Raw genomic sequence first — 20440 nt, 5'->3', positions numbered from 1 at the left:
GTAAAGTATATTGTTGTTATTGGTCATATAAAAGAATAATGCCATTACCATTTTCTTTCCTGTTATGATTTCCTGCTTTTTTCTTTCTGGCTGCCTTGCGTTAAAACATTAAAACACTTACTAAAATTAATAGATTTAATTCAAATGTACATATTAAATTATAGCACATATTATTTCAGTACTTTATACCTGATCCCCAGACTGCTAGAGTCATTCATTCATTCATTCATTATCTGTAACCCTTATCCAGTTCAGGGTCGCGGTGGGTCCAGAGCCTACCTGGAATCATTGGGCGCAAGGCGGAGAATACACCCTGGAGGGAGCGCCAGTCCTTCACAGGGCAACACACACTCTCACACGGACACTTTTGAGTCACCAATCCACCTGCAACATGTGTTTTTGGACTGTGGGAGGAAACTGGAGCACCCGGAGGAAACCTACACGGACACGGGGAGAACACACCAACTCCTCACAGACAGTCACCCGGAGCGGGAATCGAATGCCCACAACCTCCAGGTCCCTGGAGCTATGTGACTGCAACACTACCTGCTGCTACTTTATGTTGAATTTCCAATAGAAATTGTCCAAAATTACATGTTACATTGGCATACATTAAAATAAACTTTTATTTTTCTTGGGTGCCATTTTACAATAACCCTACTTTTATGAAGTGTTCCTAATGTTTTAAAACACCTTAAAATTATTAGTAAACAGCTGTGTTCAGAACATACAAAGAGGTTCTGCTGGTTTTCTAAGTGACCAGAGATCTGAACAGGGCACCTGAATTTAGCAAGCAACAGGTCACTGAAGGCAAGGCAAATTTATTTGTACAGCACACTTCATATACTGCACTCATTCAACGTGCTTTACAAAAAAAATTTAAAACAATTGAAATAAGACATGAGTAAGAGGGCTTTTATGTGTTAAAACTTATTAATGATTTATGATGCCTTTTTATTCATAAGCTTTTTTTAAGGTGGTCCTACTGTGAAATTTTTTGGATTGGTTAATAGAATGTCACAGCAGGAATGTTTTGATGACGGTGACAATGTGTGTAATAAAAGTTGTGGTGTATTTTAGAATAGCGCCAAACTATACCAGCCTTCATTAACCTGAGAATCACATAAAGACAGCCACAGATCTGAAAACCTCCAAAACCTTTCACATCCGAAGTATGATAAGACTTCTAGAGTACTCCACATAGTGCACACTCTGAATAAATTAGCATTTGGAACGGTGTGCTTGACCTTTGCTTTGCTCTTCAGGCAGATATAAAGACCGTCTCCATCCTCAGGCGGTAGTTTCCGGAGTGCCTTTCCAAAGACTTTTACAGGAAAGCCCTTATCTGCCACTGAAAAGACTTCTCCTGAGGCTCTTTTCTAATGGCAGCAGTGCTAATTATTCTGACACGCTCTCACAATCAAACTATGTAATATCTAGCTATGTTCTTTTGACTTGAAACATAGCTGCTCTTTTTAAGGCCTGTGTATTAGGCCCATAATACTTGCATTTTGCTGATTGTCTCCTTTAAAACATGTTGTACTCCACTGACATCTCCTGGTAGGTCTGCTTTGATTCATCTGTTCTGACAATGAGGGAAACAATACATGAGATTTTTAGAATTACACCACACTGGTCGAACTTACTGGAGTTGTGTGTTTACCTGGTGGTATTTTTACCACCTGGAAACACAGCCAAAAGTAGTGACATCCTAATTTTTGTGACTTCACGTCCTGTGTTTGGTTCATTTAGATGCTATTGGTCCATACTGTGTTCACACGAACCACACCAGAAATCATTTAAAAACAGATCAAAGCCTGTCTGCAGTTGGTCAAAGGGAAGCATTCACATTTCCTCTAACAAACCGCATTAAGTTCCTTTTAATCAAACCATAGCTGACAATTATAAAAAACACCCTTAAGAACTGGCCCGAGCACACACAGGTGAAGAGTGAGGGCTCATGAATGCACATTCCCTCATTTGAAATTCAACTGCTAGTGTACAATGTTTTATTTCCCTGGTAATAAAAGGCAGATCATACTGGCTTATGCTGATTAAAGCTGATCTGGTGAAGGTTTCACCAGCATACTGGTTGACCATCATACAGCATCCAAAACTCAACATATGCTGGTTTTATTGGTAGTTGGTCTATGCCAGTGAACTTGATTGAATGTTAATACAGATAATACTGAACATATTAAAAAATATAGTAACAAAATTCAGGGAATCCATATTTTTACCCATTAACAGAGTCCCCAGGTACCTCTGTTTATTTTACACAATCAATAAAGCTCTTATATTTGGTTGGGAACAATTCTCCAAATCGTCTTCCTCCAGCTCTTCTTTTAGGCCCTAGATCCACATTGTGCGGATGTTCTCATGGACTGATGATGCCTCCTACAGGCCTGTAAAAATTAATGCGCCACAATAACCGTCCATGGACTCTTCACATCCCATGAGAACTTCAGGCTTTGCAGTCTACTCTCGTTCGTTCATTTGTTAATTTTTGTAAACAATTCCTTCTGTTCACGGTCATGGTGGATCTGGAGCCCACTGGAAATCACAGGGCCCAGGAACACAACCTAGACAGAGCACATAGAGGCAGATTCCTACCTTGCTCCCACTGATTCCAGGTAGACTGGACCTACATCGACCCTGAGCATGATGGAGTGGTTACAGAAAATGAATGAATGAATAAATGTGTATGTGTGTATTGAGAGAGTTTATTGCTACAAATACGTGCTTGAACTCTAAAATCTACTTCAGTACACTAGGTGGCGCTGTGTGCTTGTTACTTTAGATGGTGATGGAGAAGTCTAGCCGTTCACTTACAACTGCACAAACCAGAACAGGCGTTTGTTTGCCATTTAAGAAGTAATATTACAAGAAATTACTTTAATTACTAAATAATTCAATGGGCAATGTACCAGAAACACCTGCAGATGTTCAGAGCAGTAGGATGCTAGTTTTACTGCTACCGAGCGCTGATTGCTTGGTGATCCATCGTCGTTTATCACTCTTCCAGTTGTCAGAGCACAGTGTGGTATGAAAAGACACACTAGCCTCCTTTCCACGGCAGGGGTGAACAGTTCTTAAGGTTGTTTTGTACCTTTACGAACCCTGGGCCCGGTTATGATTTTGTGTTCTATTGCTATATCAGGAGCAGGAAGTGCACGATACTTCATAATAATTTTGCTAGTTAGCATGCTAAATAAATGGAGATTTATGAAGTTTATATTGTTGTTTTTCATACTTATTTTTTGTGTGCAAAATAGCTCAGACTAATCTTACACTCTGTGAATACCACGGCAAAAAAAAAGGTGCTTGACCACAGACCCTTGCAGGACAGTCCAGCAGGAGGACTCGTGTGATCAAGATATATCATAGCTACTAACACGTTATATAATATAGTTTCGATTGTAGTCTTTACTCAACTGTAAAAATGTTGCATTGCAAAATAACATGTTTGAGCAGCAAAAGGCTTAAAGAGACCATTAGCGGGTCCCTGCGTCATTTAAGTCCCTCGCACAGAACGGTTCGGTGGCACTGAATAATGTTAATTGCTAACAATGCTAAGAAACATTGTAAATATTCCGTGCCAAACCGCGTCCTTGTGGAAAACCCGTGCTTAGAACTGTTCAAGCCCTGCAGTGGAAAGAGGCCATTGTAGTAGACTGCAAGTAACTTTATTATCATTTCAAAATATTCCAAAAATTACAGATATGAACTGTGTGTAAAATAAAAAAGACCTGTGTGTGTGTGTGTCTACATACCTCAGAGGATTTAGCCAGTAATGGGTCTGTTACTATGAGGCTTAGCAGATGGTGTGAGTGTAAAGATTTTAAATCTGCTGTCAATGCACATGGCGAAAAATAACTTGACATATGAACGCTGACATATACGGTTTGTTTGTTTCTGACTCTGACCAGAAAGTGCTTATGAATATTTATTAGACACTGTGACATCATGGGCATTATTTCAAAATGAACTGGGATGTTCCAGGTGGGCTGGATTAAAAAAACAGGCATTGGCAATGACACACAAACTAGTTAGTTTACCTCAGGAATACTTATTCAGGGAATTTAAAGACAAAAAAAACTTCATATAAGGAAACTTGCAGAATTTCAAGAATCCAACAGTTGTCAACATTATAAAACTCTTGTAGTATTTTGCTTTCAGCTCACCAGCAAACACCAATCTTCCAACCAAAAGCTCTATTACTCTAAAGAACACAGTCCTGCTGCTCTAGAGTCCAGTGCTGGGAGATTTATGTAGGTAGCATTGCCAGATACCTACAATCACTTATTAGATTAGACCAGTGTAAGCAACTTTTCATACCACAGTTATTCCAGAAAAAAATGCAGTAATGTCTACATTTCCTCGCTGTAAATTATGAGGCTAGTGCACATGAACACCACCACAATGCTGTATTTACCTGCAGGACAGCCCAGTTTTTCAATGAGCTCAGACTCAAATTGTGGGCAACAAGGGTTACGTCGCCAAAATATCTGTCATCCACCATTGCTCACTATTGCTACTGTGTCCCAACCAGAAGCTAATAGAATGAAACATCACATAAATATGACCTATAAACTCATAGATATGGTTTTAGTGATTGGTAGATGTGAACACAGGTGAGTTTTGTACACGTAATTAATGTATGTGTGGACATGTTAATCATTTTACAATTCTAGAGGGTTTTGACCTCAAATGTATGTCATAGCCGTCTACTACATCTGTATGACATCATGTACATGTCCACGCGGATGACGTCACGGCGCACCTCGCCGTTTTCTTGTGACGTTCTCGTTTTTTTTTTTTGTTTTTTTTTAACCCTGTGGAAGGAGAAGATGGCAGCTGTGGACTGTGATATGCCGGTGGAGCCGGAGAGTATAATATCAACACCGGAGGATCTGGAGAGGTGAACTAACCCTTGAACAAACTTCACTTTTACACTGATATGTATTATTCATGATAAAGCAGTCCTGGCAGGCTTTAGCCCTGAGGGGCTACTGTTAATGTTGGTGTGTTTTCATCAGCGTGGCGAGGGCAGTAACTCTCACTCGGGAGTCGTGTTGTGGCCTTGTCTGACTGCCGCAGTTCACCCTTCACTCGCCTTTAACCATTTCGCCTTATTGTCGCCTCCGGGGTCTATTTTTATTGTACTGTGGCTTTTAATGCCGTGGGTTAACGTATGATTTGCCTGCCAGCCAGGAAGCTTGGTATTCGAGTCTTCCGTTCCACCTTAAATAATGCAGTCGACACAACCGTAGTCTACATTAACTGATTCGTTTAAGGAGGAACGGCTATTTATCTGAGGTGGTGGTTAAATTATTGGTCACTAAACGAGCCCAGCTAAACGTACCGAATGTTTTGAAGTGTTTATCTCCTCAAAATACGACCTTAAATAGCTCGAATTCTTACACCGGTTTCTAGTGTCTTCTGTGGCCCGAACTAGTGCTCGGCTCAATCTAACAGAATCGACTCCGTTTACCAAACGGATCATCTTTTTTTTTAATTCTATGCCAAAAAACGAATCAACTCAAAACTATGTAGCATTTAATTATAAATATACGTTAATATAACATTTCCTTCAGTTAATGACCATCATAACATTTGATAGTGTTTTACTTAAAGGGAATTGCCTTTCTGTACTTTAAATCTCATTAGAAAACCAACTGGTAATCCAGTAGTACCTTTACAATATTTTCACAACCTTTTTAAAATTCTGTTCGAAACCCCTCAAGAATCACAGGTTAAACCTTCAGGATCTATCAAATTATGATATTAACCCATCACGCCCAGGTTACAGTGTGCTGCAGGTAGTGTTGGAGTCAAACAGCTTCAGGTTCTTGGGGTTGTGGCTTCAATCTCAGCCTCAAGTCACTGTGAGGAGTGTGGTGTGTTCTCCTTGTGTCTGCGTGGGTTTCCTTCCTTCCACAGTCCAAACACATGCTGGTGGGTGCAGCTGTGTGAATCTGTTGACAAGTGTGAGTGTGTTTTTTCAGACAATGAAGTAATGAAAACATTTTACATCGGTTACGAAAACTCACTGACCAGTCGTCTTTGTCCAAAAGATTGTAGACATTGCTCATAACTGATTCACACTTGGTTAATATCTGAAATTATACACAAAAGTAGTCATTATAAAGGTTAAGCTCTTGTGTGAGATAGTAAACTGCATGCACTTCTTTCTGTTTTCCAAAAATCTCTGACTGAAACAAACATTTTGTCAAAACAAGGTGTGAAATTTAACAAAAATCAGGTTGCATCCACTGTGTGTTATTTAGAATTTAACAAGAATATCGAATTTAATGAAAATGTAAATATAAAAAAAATTAACTAAATATAAAATGCAGTTGCTTTACACCAATAAATCGCATCTTCAGTGGGATTTGACTCCCAAGGTTCAAGCGAAACAGCCGATTCAAAGAACCGACTCGTTCACGAGTGGTACCTCACTCTAGCACACAAGCTAAACATGATAACACGGCTAACGGCATAGAGCGCCTACTATCCACACTTCTTACAAAATACTGCGATAAACGTGGATAAATGAGAGATGTAGCGTCTTTGATTATGAAGCTGAAGTGCTATTTGACATAGTACAAGTACAAAATAAAAGAAACAGTTTTGTTTTTCTACGTGATACCACACACTGGGTAAATAAAGGGACCCATCAGCCTGAACATAAAGCATTACATATTTGACTGGAAAATTATAAATAAATAATAATAAGCGTCAGCTTAGGCTGCTTTACAAGGTAAAATCACAAAGCTAGGCTTATTAAAATAACGTTAATAAGATTGTGCTGCAGTTAAATAAATCTTCGATAATGAATTCAAATATAAGTGCGAACAAAATGACCCAAAAAACTCCCAGTGTCCAAAAAGGTTGTAATCCCGACCACCACAGTGCCAGACCATGACCTACTAACATTAAGCCGTGGAAATCCTCAGACTAAATGACCCATTTCACTGACCCATTGCATTTGTCTGAGAGAAAGTGTTTGTGGTGGTCATTCTTGTTTTATCACTGCCCACGGCTCCAGCCTGGCATCGTCTCTCTGGACCGCAGCGTTCTGCGTACCTTTGGTCATGCCGTTTTACCGAAGTGTCCGGAGGAAATCCATTGACAGGTCTGAAGTATCTGTTCTTTCTAAGTCTTCAGAACGGTTTTTAGAGATGTGTACTCTGGTTAGAAAGGCATGATCTAATAACAGCATCAGTATTCTGTCTGGGCACTAGACCTGGTGGTTCACTAGCTTGGCTTACAGTCTTTCATTGCAGATGTTTCTTTGACCATTATTTCACAGTTCCTTTTTTAATCTGCTTTTGGCAGATTTGGGGGTTGTTAGATGGAAGATGGACTGGGACGGGGCATGAATGCGTTGTACTTTTAGATCAATCTCCCTTTTTGCAGCTTTCATCCAGAAATCCTCAAATCAGGACTGGAATATTTTGCCTATGTACAAAAATCATTTTGTTCACTTAAAAATAATCGTTTGCTTTGCCTGTGGAGTGAATACGTTCATTAGTCAAAGCTTGTACAAGCTCTACCCTATTGCAACAAACATGCAACATATGCTGCACTTATTATGAAGAGGCTTCGTTTGAGCTGTCCGATGACTTAACAGAAAATATGCCTGTTTTGTCCTCTGGTTAATAGGGAGGCTGAAATTTTCAAAGAGAAGGGAAATGCACTCTACATTAAGAAAGAATACTCAGAAGCCTTCAACTACTACACAAAGGCCATTGGTAAGTGCTCTGTGAAAACTGCTTTTCATTCAACAGTTTTAATGAAGTTACCAGTGGCGACCAGGGGTCAAAACCTCATGCACTCGGCTAGCAAAATAAATTAAATTGTTACTGCTGTCTTTTCTGTGTTTGCAAATTATACTCTACTTGAATTACAAAAAAAGCTGTTTGCTGTTTTCACAGATGCATGCCCTAAGAATGCCAGCTATTACGGTAACCGTGCAGCCACCCTGATGATGCTGAATCGTTTCCGAGAGGCACTGGAGGACTCTCAGCAGTCTGTTCGACTAGATGACTGCTTTATGAAGGTACGAAGAAAATATTCTTCTGCTTTGCCTGAAACTGTTCCCTGTTCACTGTATAGTGCACTATTTTGGAGTTCTTTTGCAATAGCTTCTTCTGTGAGGGTACCCTAACTGTTTGAGGTTTTTATTGTCTGCGTAGATTTTTCTTTTTCTTTTTTTAATAAAGCTTGGACGGTGCCAGATTTGTTATCGTAAAGTTTGATCATTGGCACAGTTGGTGAAAGTGAAATGCTGAATGCATTCGTAAAGTTCTTTCTCTTATTTGATGTGACTTACTGTTTTAAACATATGGCTTTTCTGAGAATTCCTATCTGGCAAATTGTGATTCTCATCACCGATAACATATTAAGAACACTTCATTGAGGTTTTCTAAATATTACTCATAACTCTGATTGGGCTTGTTATCCTATAATTTTATATATTTATTTACATTTTTAAATGTATATCTTGTGGTGCCTCAATTTTCCAGGGACATCTTAGAGAAGGGAAGTGTCACTTGTCATTAGGAAATGCCATGGCTGCCAGTCGCTGCTTCCAGAAAGTTCTGGAACTGGATCCTACGAATGCCCAGGCCTTACAGGAGGTACCATTTCAAAACAAGTATAATGGCCTATAATTTATTTACAGAGTTTTCCTAACAACTGTAGTCAAATCTGTTTGGTGTCTGAAGTTTGCAGTGCAGCTACAAGATCACTGTATTGAGTCTGCTGTACTACAGTAATGAAACCATATCTATACAAATGGATACATGTATGTCCACTATCTAACAAGAATAGTGATCTGGAAGCTTACATTGTGTCTACGCTTCATCGTATACATGTACAATGCATTTATATTTTTTAATGTAATGTTTTGACATACTGCTGCCAATGAAGCTTCACTTAGATGAAACACAAAGAGCTTTGTTGATACGTTTTATTTCTGACAGCCTTTGTTTTTGTGTTCTTCCAGCACAAGAATGCAGCAGCTGTGTTGGAGTATGAGAAGATGGCTGAGTTTGGATTTGATAAGAGGGACTTCCGAAAGGTACAGAAGCTTTTTTGAAGGAGCTGATCAGAGAGGAAATGAATCTTGCCTTAATGACAGATATATAGGAACAGCCACTAATTAGCATTGTTGATTGTGACATCATAGTCTCTTCTTCTCAGACGTTTTTCCTTTGTTCATTAATTTTTTATTTAGCCCTGTCATTAGATTCAGTAACCAGTCATCATCTGTAGCTAATTTTATTGATTTCAGTGTATGTTCCTCTAGACCAGTTCTAACCAGAGGTTTGTTTCGAATGTGTGTTGTTAAAAATCAACTGTGTCTTGTGGGGCGTAGGTGGTCTTCTGCATGGATCGGGCTCTAGAGTTCGCTGGCGCCTGTCACAAATACAAGATTTTGAAGGCCGAGTGTTTGGCTCTGCTGGGGAGGTACCCCGAAGCCCAGTCTGTGGCAAGGTACTCCTCTTACTCCATATAGAACTGTAACAGAGTAAATGTATTTAGTTGCTGTGATCAAGTAATGGTTAGATGAGCATGTTTGGGACCAAAATATTGCTGGGTCGATCCCCATGACCGGCAGGAAATTTGGGGCTGGTGGGAGTGAAGGAACAGCACTGTCCTCCTCCCTCAAGCAAGGCACCTAACCCGCATCTGCTCCCTTTGCATAGGGGGTGGCAGCCTGCCACTGCTGGTGTGTGTTCACTGTGCACTAGTGTGTGTTCACTGCCTGTTCACAGGTTAAATGTGAAAGACACATTGTGTTGTACATTGTACAATGACTAGTTGTTGCATGTTAAGAGGCATTAAAGGAACACTATGTAATATATGTACTGTCAAATTACAGCTTCAAAATTTTTGTGATGCTCCACCGACCTGTATTGCGGAAAATAGAGCCACTGTTGTTGCTACTATGGGCTCAGCACTGCAAAAACTGCGCTATGTAACTGTTGGAGGAGGGTAGGAAACCACCCCCTCCCCATTGTTTTCAGTACAGTGTTGTAAATATGAATTACACTAGGTGGAGCCCCAAGAGCAAAAACCCAAATGTTATCTTCCTTTAAGTACTACATTTTGTGTTATTTTCTCAAGTGTACTTTAGTTCATTTAAGGCATGCTCTTGTACCCAGGTATTAATTAGTAATTAAGCACAAAGGGGATCAATGTGAACATGAGCAGGAGTGTATGAAGCTAGCGTTATCCGTACTAATTTAAGTTCAGGCTGTAAATCAAGGTTTCTACTTTTCAGTTTTTTGATGTTTATCTGTAGCCAGCAGGTGTACTTAATAAAAGTTTAGATTTAAAGACAATTTAAAAACAAGGCTCGTTTTTACTCCTGTGATATTTTAGAAGAGCTTTACACTTATGTCTCTGTCTCTTTATGCTTGTATCTCACACGTTTCCCCATTATTCCTTAGTGATATTCTGAGGATGGACTCCACTAATGCAGATGCCCTCTATGTGCGAGGACTGTGTCTTTATTATGAAGACTGCATCGACAAAGCCGTCCAGTTCTTTGTCCAGGCCCTGCGCATGGCACCTGACCACGAGAAAGCTCGCCTAGCGTGCAGAGTGAGTTATTTTCCTTCTAGCAATATTATCACTAACTTACATTATTTGGAGAAATGTTGGTGGAAAAACATTCATTCATTGTCTGTAAGTGCTTATCCAGTTCAGGGTCGCGTTGGGTCCAGAGCCTACCCGAAATCGCTGGGCACAAGGCAGGAACACACCCTGGAGGGGGAGCCAGTCCTTCACAGGGTGACACAGACTCACACATTCACTTACACCTACGGACACTTTTGTGTCGCCAATCCACCTACCAATGTGTGTTTTTGGACTGTGAGAGGAAACCGGAGCACCCGGAGGAAACCCACGCGGACACAGGGCGAACACACCACACTCCTCACAGACAGTCAACCGGAGGAAACCCACGCAGACACAGGGAGAACACACCACACTCCTCACAGACAGTCACCTGGAGGAAACCCACGCAGACACAGAGAGAACACACCACACTCCTCACAGGCAGTCACCCAGAGGAATCCCACGCGGACACAGGAGGAACACACCACACTCCTCACAGACAGTCACCCGGAGGAAACCCACGCGGACACAGGGAGAACACACCACACTCCTCACAGACAGTCACCTGGAGGAAACCCACGCAGACACAGGGAGAACACACCACACTCCTCACAGACAGTCACCTGGAGGAAACCCACGCAGACACAGAGAGAACACACCACACTCCTCACAGGCAGTCACACGGACACAGGAGGAACACACCACACTCCTCACAGACAGTCACCCGGATGAAACCCACGCAGACACAGGGAGAACACACCACACTCCTCACAGACAGTCACCCGGAGGAATCCCACACAGACACAGGAGGAACACACCACACTCCTCACAGACAGTCACCTGGAGGAATCCCACGCGGACACAGGAGGAACACACCACACTCCTCACAGACAGTCACCCGGAGGAATCCCACGCGGACACAGGAGGAACACACCACACTCCTCACAGACAGTCACCCGGAGGAATCCCACGCGGACACAGGAGGAACACACCACACTCCTCACAGACAGTCACCCGGAGGAATCCCACGCGGACACAGGGAGAACACACCACACTCCTCACAGACAGTCACCCGGAGGAATCCCACGCGGACACAGGAGGAACACACCACACTCCTCACAGACAGTCACCCGGAGGAAACCCACGCGGACACAGGGAGAACACGCCACACTCCTCACAGACAGTCACCTTGAGCGGGACTCAAACCCACACCCTCCAGGTCCTTGGAGCTGTGTGACTGCGACCTGCTGCGCCGCCTCGCTCATCAAACATACCTTTTAAAATCAAGCAGCTGTCTCGGAGTGTACTGTTCTATTGACAGTTTAACATCTGTGTCCTCAGTGGGTGCATTATTATATAATAAGTAATGTCTGCCAACTTTTGGAGAGTGGTGTAACTTTTAATGAAAGATAATATGCAAAATCAAAATGTCTGAATAAATAAATGGTTGCAACATTTACTGGGAGTGTAGTAATCAAAGTGCAATTTACTCATTTGCTTATTCTCCTTAAAGAAAGTTGTTATTCTGAAAAATAAAATATGTAAATGTACTGTATATGAAGCAGGGTTGTTAGACATTTTCTCATTACGTTGACCTCCTAAGACATGTTTCAAGCTTCTTTAATTAATATTTCCCTGTCGTTCAGAATGCTAAAGCCCTGAGGGCGAAGAAAGAAGAGGGCAATACCGCTTTTAAGGACCGTGACTATGATGCTGCATATCAGCTGTACACAGAAGCTTTGACCATAGACCCCAACAACATCAAGACCAACGCCAAACTCTACTGCAACAGAGCCACCGCTGGAGCCAAGGTTTGTGAACCACTCTGATCATTCTGGTGGCTTTCTAATCACTGACTCGCTGCAGGCACATTCCAACCACATTCCAAGCTTTTTAGAAAATGTAGAGTATGAGTTATATATATATATATATATATATATATATATATATATATATATATATATATATATATATATATATATATGATATATATGAGTATATATGTTACGTTTGTTGAAAGACGAAAGCAGTGGAGTCACTCAAAAAGTTTGGAATAATTTGTAAACAGGTGTTCCTCTCTTTTCCCAGCTGAATAAACTAGAGCAGGCCATCGAGGACTGCAGCAGTGCCATCAAACTGGACGATACCTACATTAAAGCCTACCTGAGGAGAGCCCAGTGGTGAGATGCAGTTTCTCCTGAGCTGCAGTTTATACTCCATAGCAACAATGTGCTGACGCTTGTGTGTGTTTTGTAGTTACATGGACTTGGAGCAGTATGAAGAAGCTGTTCGGGACTACGAGAAAGTCTACCACACAGAAAAGACAAAAGGTAAAACAGTGATTTAGTGGTAAATTAGGTAGCTATCCAGTGTAGAATCTGAGTTAGTGGTTTTAACACAGTTTGTGTATTAGGAGTGATATGAAGGAAAGTAAAATCACTAATACACAACCTCAAGTGGGTTACCGTGGTTTCGAAAGAACATAAACCCATGCAGTTTAACTACGGTTAGGAAGGAACACCAGAGAAGCTTGTCTGAGCTTTTCTGTAAAAGTGTCCATCTGTCTGTTTCAGAACATAAAAATCTGTTGAAGAATGCCCAGTTAGAGCTTAAGAAAAGCAAAAGAAAAGACTACTACAAGGTCCTTGGGGTTGGAAAGGATGCCACAGAGGATGAGATAAAGAAGGCCTACCGCAAACGTGCCCTCATGCACCACCCAGGTGAAACACACTGACACGTGCTGTACACACAGACTCAAACTCCCAGCCAGTCACTCTCAGGATGTTCAAAAAGGCTGTTTGCAAATGACTGTGTGAACTGCAGATGGAGGGCAGGAAGTGATTTTATACACAGGGAGCTCTACGACACGCTCTGATAAAGCCCGTGGTTTATGTTGTTTACAGTCACTCAATCTTTTCAGATGATAAACCAAGAGTAGCTTGTACCAAAAGCTGTGGTTCGTGAGGGAAAACAATACAAGAATTTGACTGAAAACCACAGCGGAAACAGCTTGTGAGCCGCCCAGGACGAGGCCAAACGCATCCTCCTGTTCAGAAGCAACTTGCTGGAATTTAGTTGTGTTTTTTTTTCATGTAGATTTGGTTTTAAATCTATGACAAGCGTACAGCCACAGCACCACCAGAACTCTGTAAAAGGTGCCTGCTGACATGATTGTGCGTCTGCGACTATTTTGTTTTACTCAGTTCTGTTGGTGTCCACCGGTGATGGACTTAAAACATAATATTTCCTTAAAGGAATGCTACGTAATATTTTGGCTTTAAAATTACAGCTTCATAATCATTGTGAAGCTTCACTGATATGTAAGAGTGAGAACGGGGCTTTTGTTGTTGCTACTCTGAGCTCAGCGCTGCAGAAACTGCACTATGTAACTTTTGGAGGAGGGTAGGAAAACCACACCCCAACCCCATAGATTTCAGTGCAGTGCTGTAAAAATGAATTACACCAGGGGGAGCCCCAGGAGTTATAAAAACAAATCTTTCTTAGAGTTCCTTTTAAGTAAACAACCATAGCATTAACGCGAACGCCTCACAGCGCTGATTGTTCTTTGCTCTGTTAATCCGCAGGACATTAAAAAGAGAACCACATGACATCGTTGTGGAGCACTTTATTAGCGAGGTCGATCAAACTGCTAAAAACAAGTATTTTTTGTGAGGTTTCATAAGTGTTAGAGTAAGAGGATGTCTAGAGAACAAGAAGTTTTTATACTGCCTCGACAGCAGCTAATCTTACAGCTAAAATCACTCTCAGAAACATGAAACCTCGCTTCCATCATATGCTGTGATTTTTCTGTTTGTAATATCGTCTAAACCAAACCAATACAGGCTCCTCGCCTCCATCTCCACGTTCTGTTTTTCACTTCTTGCCCTCCATCTGGATTTTGCGCATCATCGGAATCACGTGACTCAGAAGCCCATTTATGTGACTCAGAAGTGAGTCAGAAGCCAAAATATGTTCTGTTAGTTTGTTTAGGTGTTTTATATACTGCTCAACAAACCTTGCAGTAACAAGGACACACAGTACACTGACATAGCTATAGAGGGGAAATATTCAGGACACACTGCTAAGCCTGTCTCTGTAATTACATTACTGACTTATAATGCAATATAATAATCACTCTTGCAGACATCTGTGTTGTCCATTTGTGTTTTATACTTGTTTGTTTACGTAAGAATTTACGTCACTAATGTTTTAGCCACTTGAGTTGTTCTCTTCTCTGGTGTCTTTATTCTGCATTTGTTTGAGAAAGTGGCTTTAATTTATCTGCACTTTTACTTATTTAGGATATTTCAACGTTTTTTTTTCTCCAATTCCAATGACTGAATATGATATCTAATTAAAATAAAGTTTTGTTAAATGTTCTTTGCTTTTTAAAGGGGTGTAATTGCTTTGTTATGGTATTACATTACCGTCAATGGCATAAAATGGCAATAATATTATTTATTGGATTATAGATTGACTACATAACTGTCTTTTTTTGCCTACACAAGGTGCTGTCAAACGAATCCCCTTTTAAACATCACTAACATTAGGGAATAATTGTGTGTGTAAATGTCTAACCTCGCAACAGATCTGTTTTTTTCCTCTAATTTATTACCTTTAAAAAGTGTGTATATACTTTGTACTAGCACTGGGCACAAATATGAGCACAAATCAATATCACAATTAATTGTACATTTTACCACAAATACGATTAATGAACGATTATTTAGTTTTTGTGTTTTTGACTCATAGTTCAGTGACGAGGCTTGTGCTGTAAATATGCTCCAGTGTTAAAGCTGGGATATTTTTCTAATGTTGCCGGGAGCTTGTTCCTCTTTTGTTTTGTGAGCACTGTTTATATTTGGTGTGTGATTGTGCTTTGGCTAAAACGTTTTTTTTTCTCCTCTTTACATTTGACTTCTTTTAGTCAAAACACAGCACGTCCATACCACAGACGCTGTGTTTTTCTATAATATGAGCTGCTCGAGTCGCTCGGTAGGCCTCAGTGTTTAGGTAACAGATAGGGGGCAGAATCACGTGACTATAGCATGGTAGCGTGTTTTTAAAGGGACCGTATGTGAACACACAGTGTATTAAAAATAGCCAATTTCGATTAATTCCCCAGCCCTACTTTCAACAAAATCATATTTGAGTATTAACGATATCTAATCTGATCAGGTCTCACATTTCAAAATTATTGCTGTCCCAATGTTACAGTGAATGTAAGTTTGCAGTTTGCACATCGCTGATATACCCACCAAGTTCCTAGACAAGATTCGCATGAGACAATTCAGATCTCTATTTCAGATCGACACAGCGGAGCGAGTACTGAGGTGCAGAAGGAGGAAGAGAAGAAGTTTAAGGAAGTGGGGGAGGCCTTCACCGTGCTCTCAGACCCAAAGAAGAAATCTCGCTACGACAGCGGACACGACCTGGAGGAAGGCGGCATGGGAGGTCAGTCACAGTGTCCACATTTATACACTAAATTACCAGTCAGGAAATGTACACATATATAATATATCTCCAAAGCCAATTGTTATAATTTTAATGTTATTTAAATTAAAAACTTGTTTCAAAGTAAATCTGGACCATTTCTTTGGGTCAGTACCTTGTTAAATGACTCATGAAATGCAAAGGACAGCAGTGGAGTTTAAATATTAGTACAGTGAGAGAAACGTGGATAACATCAAGTGCACATTTTACTGGGTCTTGCTTTTCTTTTAGCAAAACAGTTCAACATTATTTATTTATTTGTTTTTGCACTCTTTTCTTCATATTGCCCTCCAGATTTTGATGCCAACGACATCTTCAAGGCATTCTTTGGTGGACCTGGAAATTTCACCTTTGAAACAAGTCAGTGTATATTCAGTGGTTTGCAAGAAAGAGCAAAAGATCTCTTTCTCCTTTGTATAAATCGTCCAACCACAAACCTGATGAAAATTCGGTACAGTACTCACACTTGTCTGTTTTCTCCTTTAGACTCTGGACCTGGAAATTTCTTTTTCCAGTTTGGCTGAAGTGGATAAAAGCATTCTGTCAGCTCAGGAACAAGATGGAAGTCTGACAACTTTTTTTTTTTAAATCCTTCATCCTGTTTCTCTTATCATTTCTACTGCTAATGTCTTTCATCGTCAGTGCTACCTGGTCCTGGAGGCCCTGTGTCCTGCACGTTTTACCGCTTTCCTCACTAAATCACATTAGAACTCATTAATAAGTTGTTAATAAGCTGATGGGTTGAAGCAGAGAAAAACACTAAAATGTGCAGAGCGTTGTGATCCAGGACCAGGGCTGTGAAAGAATTACCAAGAATTCCCCTAAACTCTTCATTTCACTGCAGGCCGTTTGTAACTGCCTGCATTTATCCTCCTCTCAGCGCTTTCTCCTTGGGTTGGTTTCTTTTCTGATCTATTACTGATGTTTCAAAAGGAGCTTGAATACTTTTTACATAAAAAAAAAGTAAAAAAAAAACAACTAAAAAATGAGAATGTAGGACCAGATATGGACCAGGAAGGATTTGAAAATAATGAAGGAGGTAAACATCATTTAACGTCCTCCCTGACACACACTGAGCCACACGTATTCAGTAGATTTTGACAAGTGACAAGCAGCAGCACTCCTCTCTTAGTACCTGGTTAAGGAGTATTGAGTCTTGCACAGTGCAAGTGTGAGTGAAAATATTTAGTAACTTAGGATTTTCAGTCTGCCACATATATATATCACAGGTTGATTAACCAAAACAGTGATTTTAAATGTCCCCTTTACTTAGAAAACAACAACCCATTTGCTTCAACAGCTTTTATAATAGAAGTAATTGGGCAGTTGCTGAATGGTGTGAAAACAGCGCTGTTCACACAGCAGGTAAAAGTGACCCAAATCTGATCTGTTTCTGCATGTGTAACAGTGTTGTGTGAACAGCCACGACCAGATTAATCTCATTTTTTCAGCACAGATTTGAGCCTCTTTTTTTTTGTGAGACAGTGAAATCTGACCCAAGTTCAATAAGCGGCAACCAGAACAGCCAGATTGGGAATCACCCAACCTTCAAAACAGTCCTACTGGACATTCCTCTTAATTTCACACTGCTGTGAAGGACAGTGTGGGAGTGTCTGTGCTGCCCACACCATTTTTTTTTTTTAGAAATTGTTTAGGTACAAGGTTCTGTTTTCTAAAAATGTCCAAAATCTGTTAAATCCAGATTCTTGTGTAAAATGATCATAACAGTTGGAAGAAACAAAAATGAGGGCAGCTCATTTAATAATCTATCAGTTCTATATATTTTTTTGTCTCTATGAAGGCCACATGAATGGGAAATATTAAATTCCTTTTGTTGCCTTTGGAGAGACTGTTTGTAAGACACACCCATACTGACGTTTCGCCTGTCCTCATTTGCTTTTCAGAATAAGTTCATATAATTTCATCTTTCATTAAGTCTTTGTAATACTGTTTTTCACAAAAAAATTATATTTTTGAAACCGATAATAGGTAAGGCTGCAAAATAAAACACCAGTCCTACATTAACCCTTAATTTCAAAGGGAAAATGGACACAAACCTCTGTTTTTGTGAATGAGCTTGAAGCATTGTTTTCCATGAATTATGAAAAAATCAGTTGAGAGAAATTTAGATTAGGGCCGCTTTTACCTGTGTGAACATTGCCTTAATGTTTGATAGGTGACTAAATAACACAAATTTGAAACTCTTCCAACTTCACCAACACTGGAGGAACAAGAAGAGCAGTGCATTTCTGGTTACTTTTTTTTTTTCAGCAACGGCCTACTGACTTCCATTACAGCTCTTTTGAGGTTAAAGGGTCATCTGTGTATCCACCATATGCTACAGATTTGTCAGATAGAGTTCCCAGTGTCCTCTCTGCTACCAAAGCTGTCCTCACTCAGGGCTACTCTGGGATAAACTATGTCCATGCAGTTCATGATCCCTATGGATTGTAGGTATATAGATTATAGGTATCTCTGTAGTGCCATCTTATATGGATGTAATGTGTATAATGTCATTTTTAACGAGTGCAAGTTGGCATAAAACCACTGGTGCTACTACAACCACACAGACCAATGTGATGTGTCCAGTTTGTCTGGGACTGCTTGCTGCGTCTCAAAAACAAGACACAACTAGACTTGGTTCCAAGCTCTAGATTGTGAAAAACCCTGTAATTGAAGTGTCGCTAGTACATAGTGCTACGCTCAGGTCAGTTTAGTGAACAATAAAGCAAAGATTCAGGCAGCAATGCTAATGATGCTAATAATGAATGAAAGTGAATGTTCATCTGTTAGCCAACATGCTAATCTGTGGCTGCTAGCTTCCATTTGTTGTCTGCGACATTAGCATATTGTGTAATTGATCTCTAAACTGTCTCTCACAGACGTATAGGTTCTTTGCTCCTGTGTCACTTGATTGGTTTGTTTTACTGGAATGTAAAGGTTTGCTTGTGTTCATAATTGATCTTTTAAACTATTCTTAATTTTTTTGTCATATGTTTGTATTTATTGTACAGTGTTGCAGAAAGTACAGTCAGTGGTCCTTTTTTTAAAAAAAAATAAAATAAATAAACATCAAAACAGTTCAAATGGAGATAGAAATATGTGACTGGTTTGTTTCTGTGTTTAAAGGAACCAGAATATATGTATATGCAATTTGCCTCTCCGTCTGTGAACATTGTTTTGTTGCTGGTGTTAACTCGTATGGCCACTATGCAGGAAACTGACCGGGTCGACTGCAGTGAGAGAAGAAAACTTAACCAGGATTTCCTCGTACAGACCTGGACATTATCAAAACCTGAACATGTCACAATTTGTAAAGTCAGAATTGCCAATAAACTGTAAATCTCAAGTTCTGTATTGATTATCCGTTTGCCTTTTATTGTGTTAAAGGTGTGCACTGGATCTTTTTATATTGCTAAGCTGATCACCAACAGACATTATTTCATGCAGATGTTTGATCTTCTAAAAGGGTGTTTGTAATCCTGATGTTAAAGCCTTAGTGAATCTTTAGTTTCACTGGAGCTGCAAGGCTAATGTAGCAGTCAGTAAAGAAAGTTTATGTACGCCGGTTATCGTCTACTATTGTCTGTTTTTGCGTATCCAACTGCATTATAGGTAATGGAAGTGTTGGCTGATTGGTCAAAGCTAATGATAGAGCACAATGTCAGGAGCCAATAAGGGTGTTTGGTGTGAGACAGGAGCCAATGAGAATGAATTTGCAGAACAACAGTCAGCATTTCCGGCACCGTTTTCTACACTTCCTCTTGAGGAAATGGAAATAAGGAAATGGGAATACAGATGAATGAATTGTGGGTGTTTCTGTGTGTATGGATGTCAATATCAAATACATATCTATATATTTCTGTCACTGTGTCTCAAATGTGGTTGAGATCTTGTTGAATTCCAAGATAAATAGGTATTTGGGTGGAATAAGCTAAATATATACATAATTTAGTAGTATGTGGTTGGAATAAGCCTTTACATCTATAAGTAATTACACAAAGTAGTAATATTTGTAAATATTAGTAAATGAATAAAACATAAAAACTTTTAAACCTTATATAATTTAGATACATTAGTACCATTCGGGTCGAAAAAGCCTTTAAAAACAAGTAGACAGTAAAGAGTATTGGTCATCCACTTGGCTAGAAGGCAGTGTCGCGGACACATAGGGGCCTAGAACTGCGATCCCCGAACTGCAGAGGTTCTGAAACAGCAGCCTCCGCTACTGCAGGTATTGAACCAACGGCAATATTCGCTGTCAGGCAGGAGCCAATGAAAATGCTTGTCAGGTATAAGCCAATAAGAATGCGCG

At 40.1% G+C, this 20440-nt stretch overlaps 1 protein-coding gene across 1 annotated transcript; it reads left to right on the top strand.

The window, feature by feature from the left end:
- Positions 1-4839: 4839 nt before the first annotated feature.
- Positions 4840-19567, top strand: LOC136692367 (dnaJ homolog subfamily C member 7-like). Its single transcript, XM_066665707.1, has 14 exons — positions 4840-4921; positions 7669-7757; positions 7941-8065; positions 8532-8645; positions 9014-9088; positions 9386-9504; positions 10464-10617; positions 12279-12443; positions 12721-12812; positions 12889-12962; positions 13206-13352; positions 15940-16086; positions 16420-16485; positions 16612-19567. Exons 1-14 carry the CDS (start codon positions 4851-4853, stop codon positions 16647-16649), a joined length of 1476 nt encoding a protein of 491 aa, XP_066521804.1. The 5' UTR covers positions 4840-4850; the 3' UTR covers positions 16650-19567.
- Positions 19568-20440: the final 873 nt, after the last annotated feature.

Source organism: Hoplias malabaricus, chromosome 3, assembly GCF_029633855.1.
Source record: "Hoplias malabaricus isolate fHopMal1 chromosome 3, fHopMal1.hap1, whole genome shotgun sequence".
NCBI classification, from domain to species: domain Eukaryota; kingdom Metazoa; phylum Chordata; class Actinopteri; order Characiformes; family Erythrinidae; genus Hoplias; species Hoplias malabaricus.
This window is presented reverse-complemented; position numbering and strand designations above follow the sequence as displayed.

Excerpts from the sequence above, each read along its gene's own strand:
- LOC136692367 (XM_066665707.1), top strand. The coding sequence starts at position 4,851 with ATGGCAGCTGTGGACTGTGATATGCCGGTGGAGCCGGAGAGTATAATA. Across the intron at positions 7,758-7,940 it reads CTACTACACAAAGGCCATTG|ATGCATGCCCTAAGAATGCC; the intron begins GTAAGTGCTCTG and ends CTGTTTTCACAG. Across the intron at positions 10,618-12,278 it reads AAGCTCGCCTAGCGTGCAGA|AATGCTAAAGCCCTGAGGGC; the intron begins GTGAGTTATTTT and ends CCTGTCGTTCAG.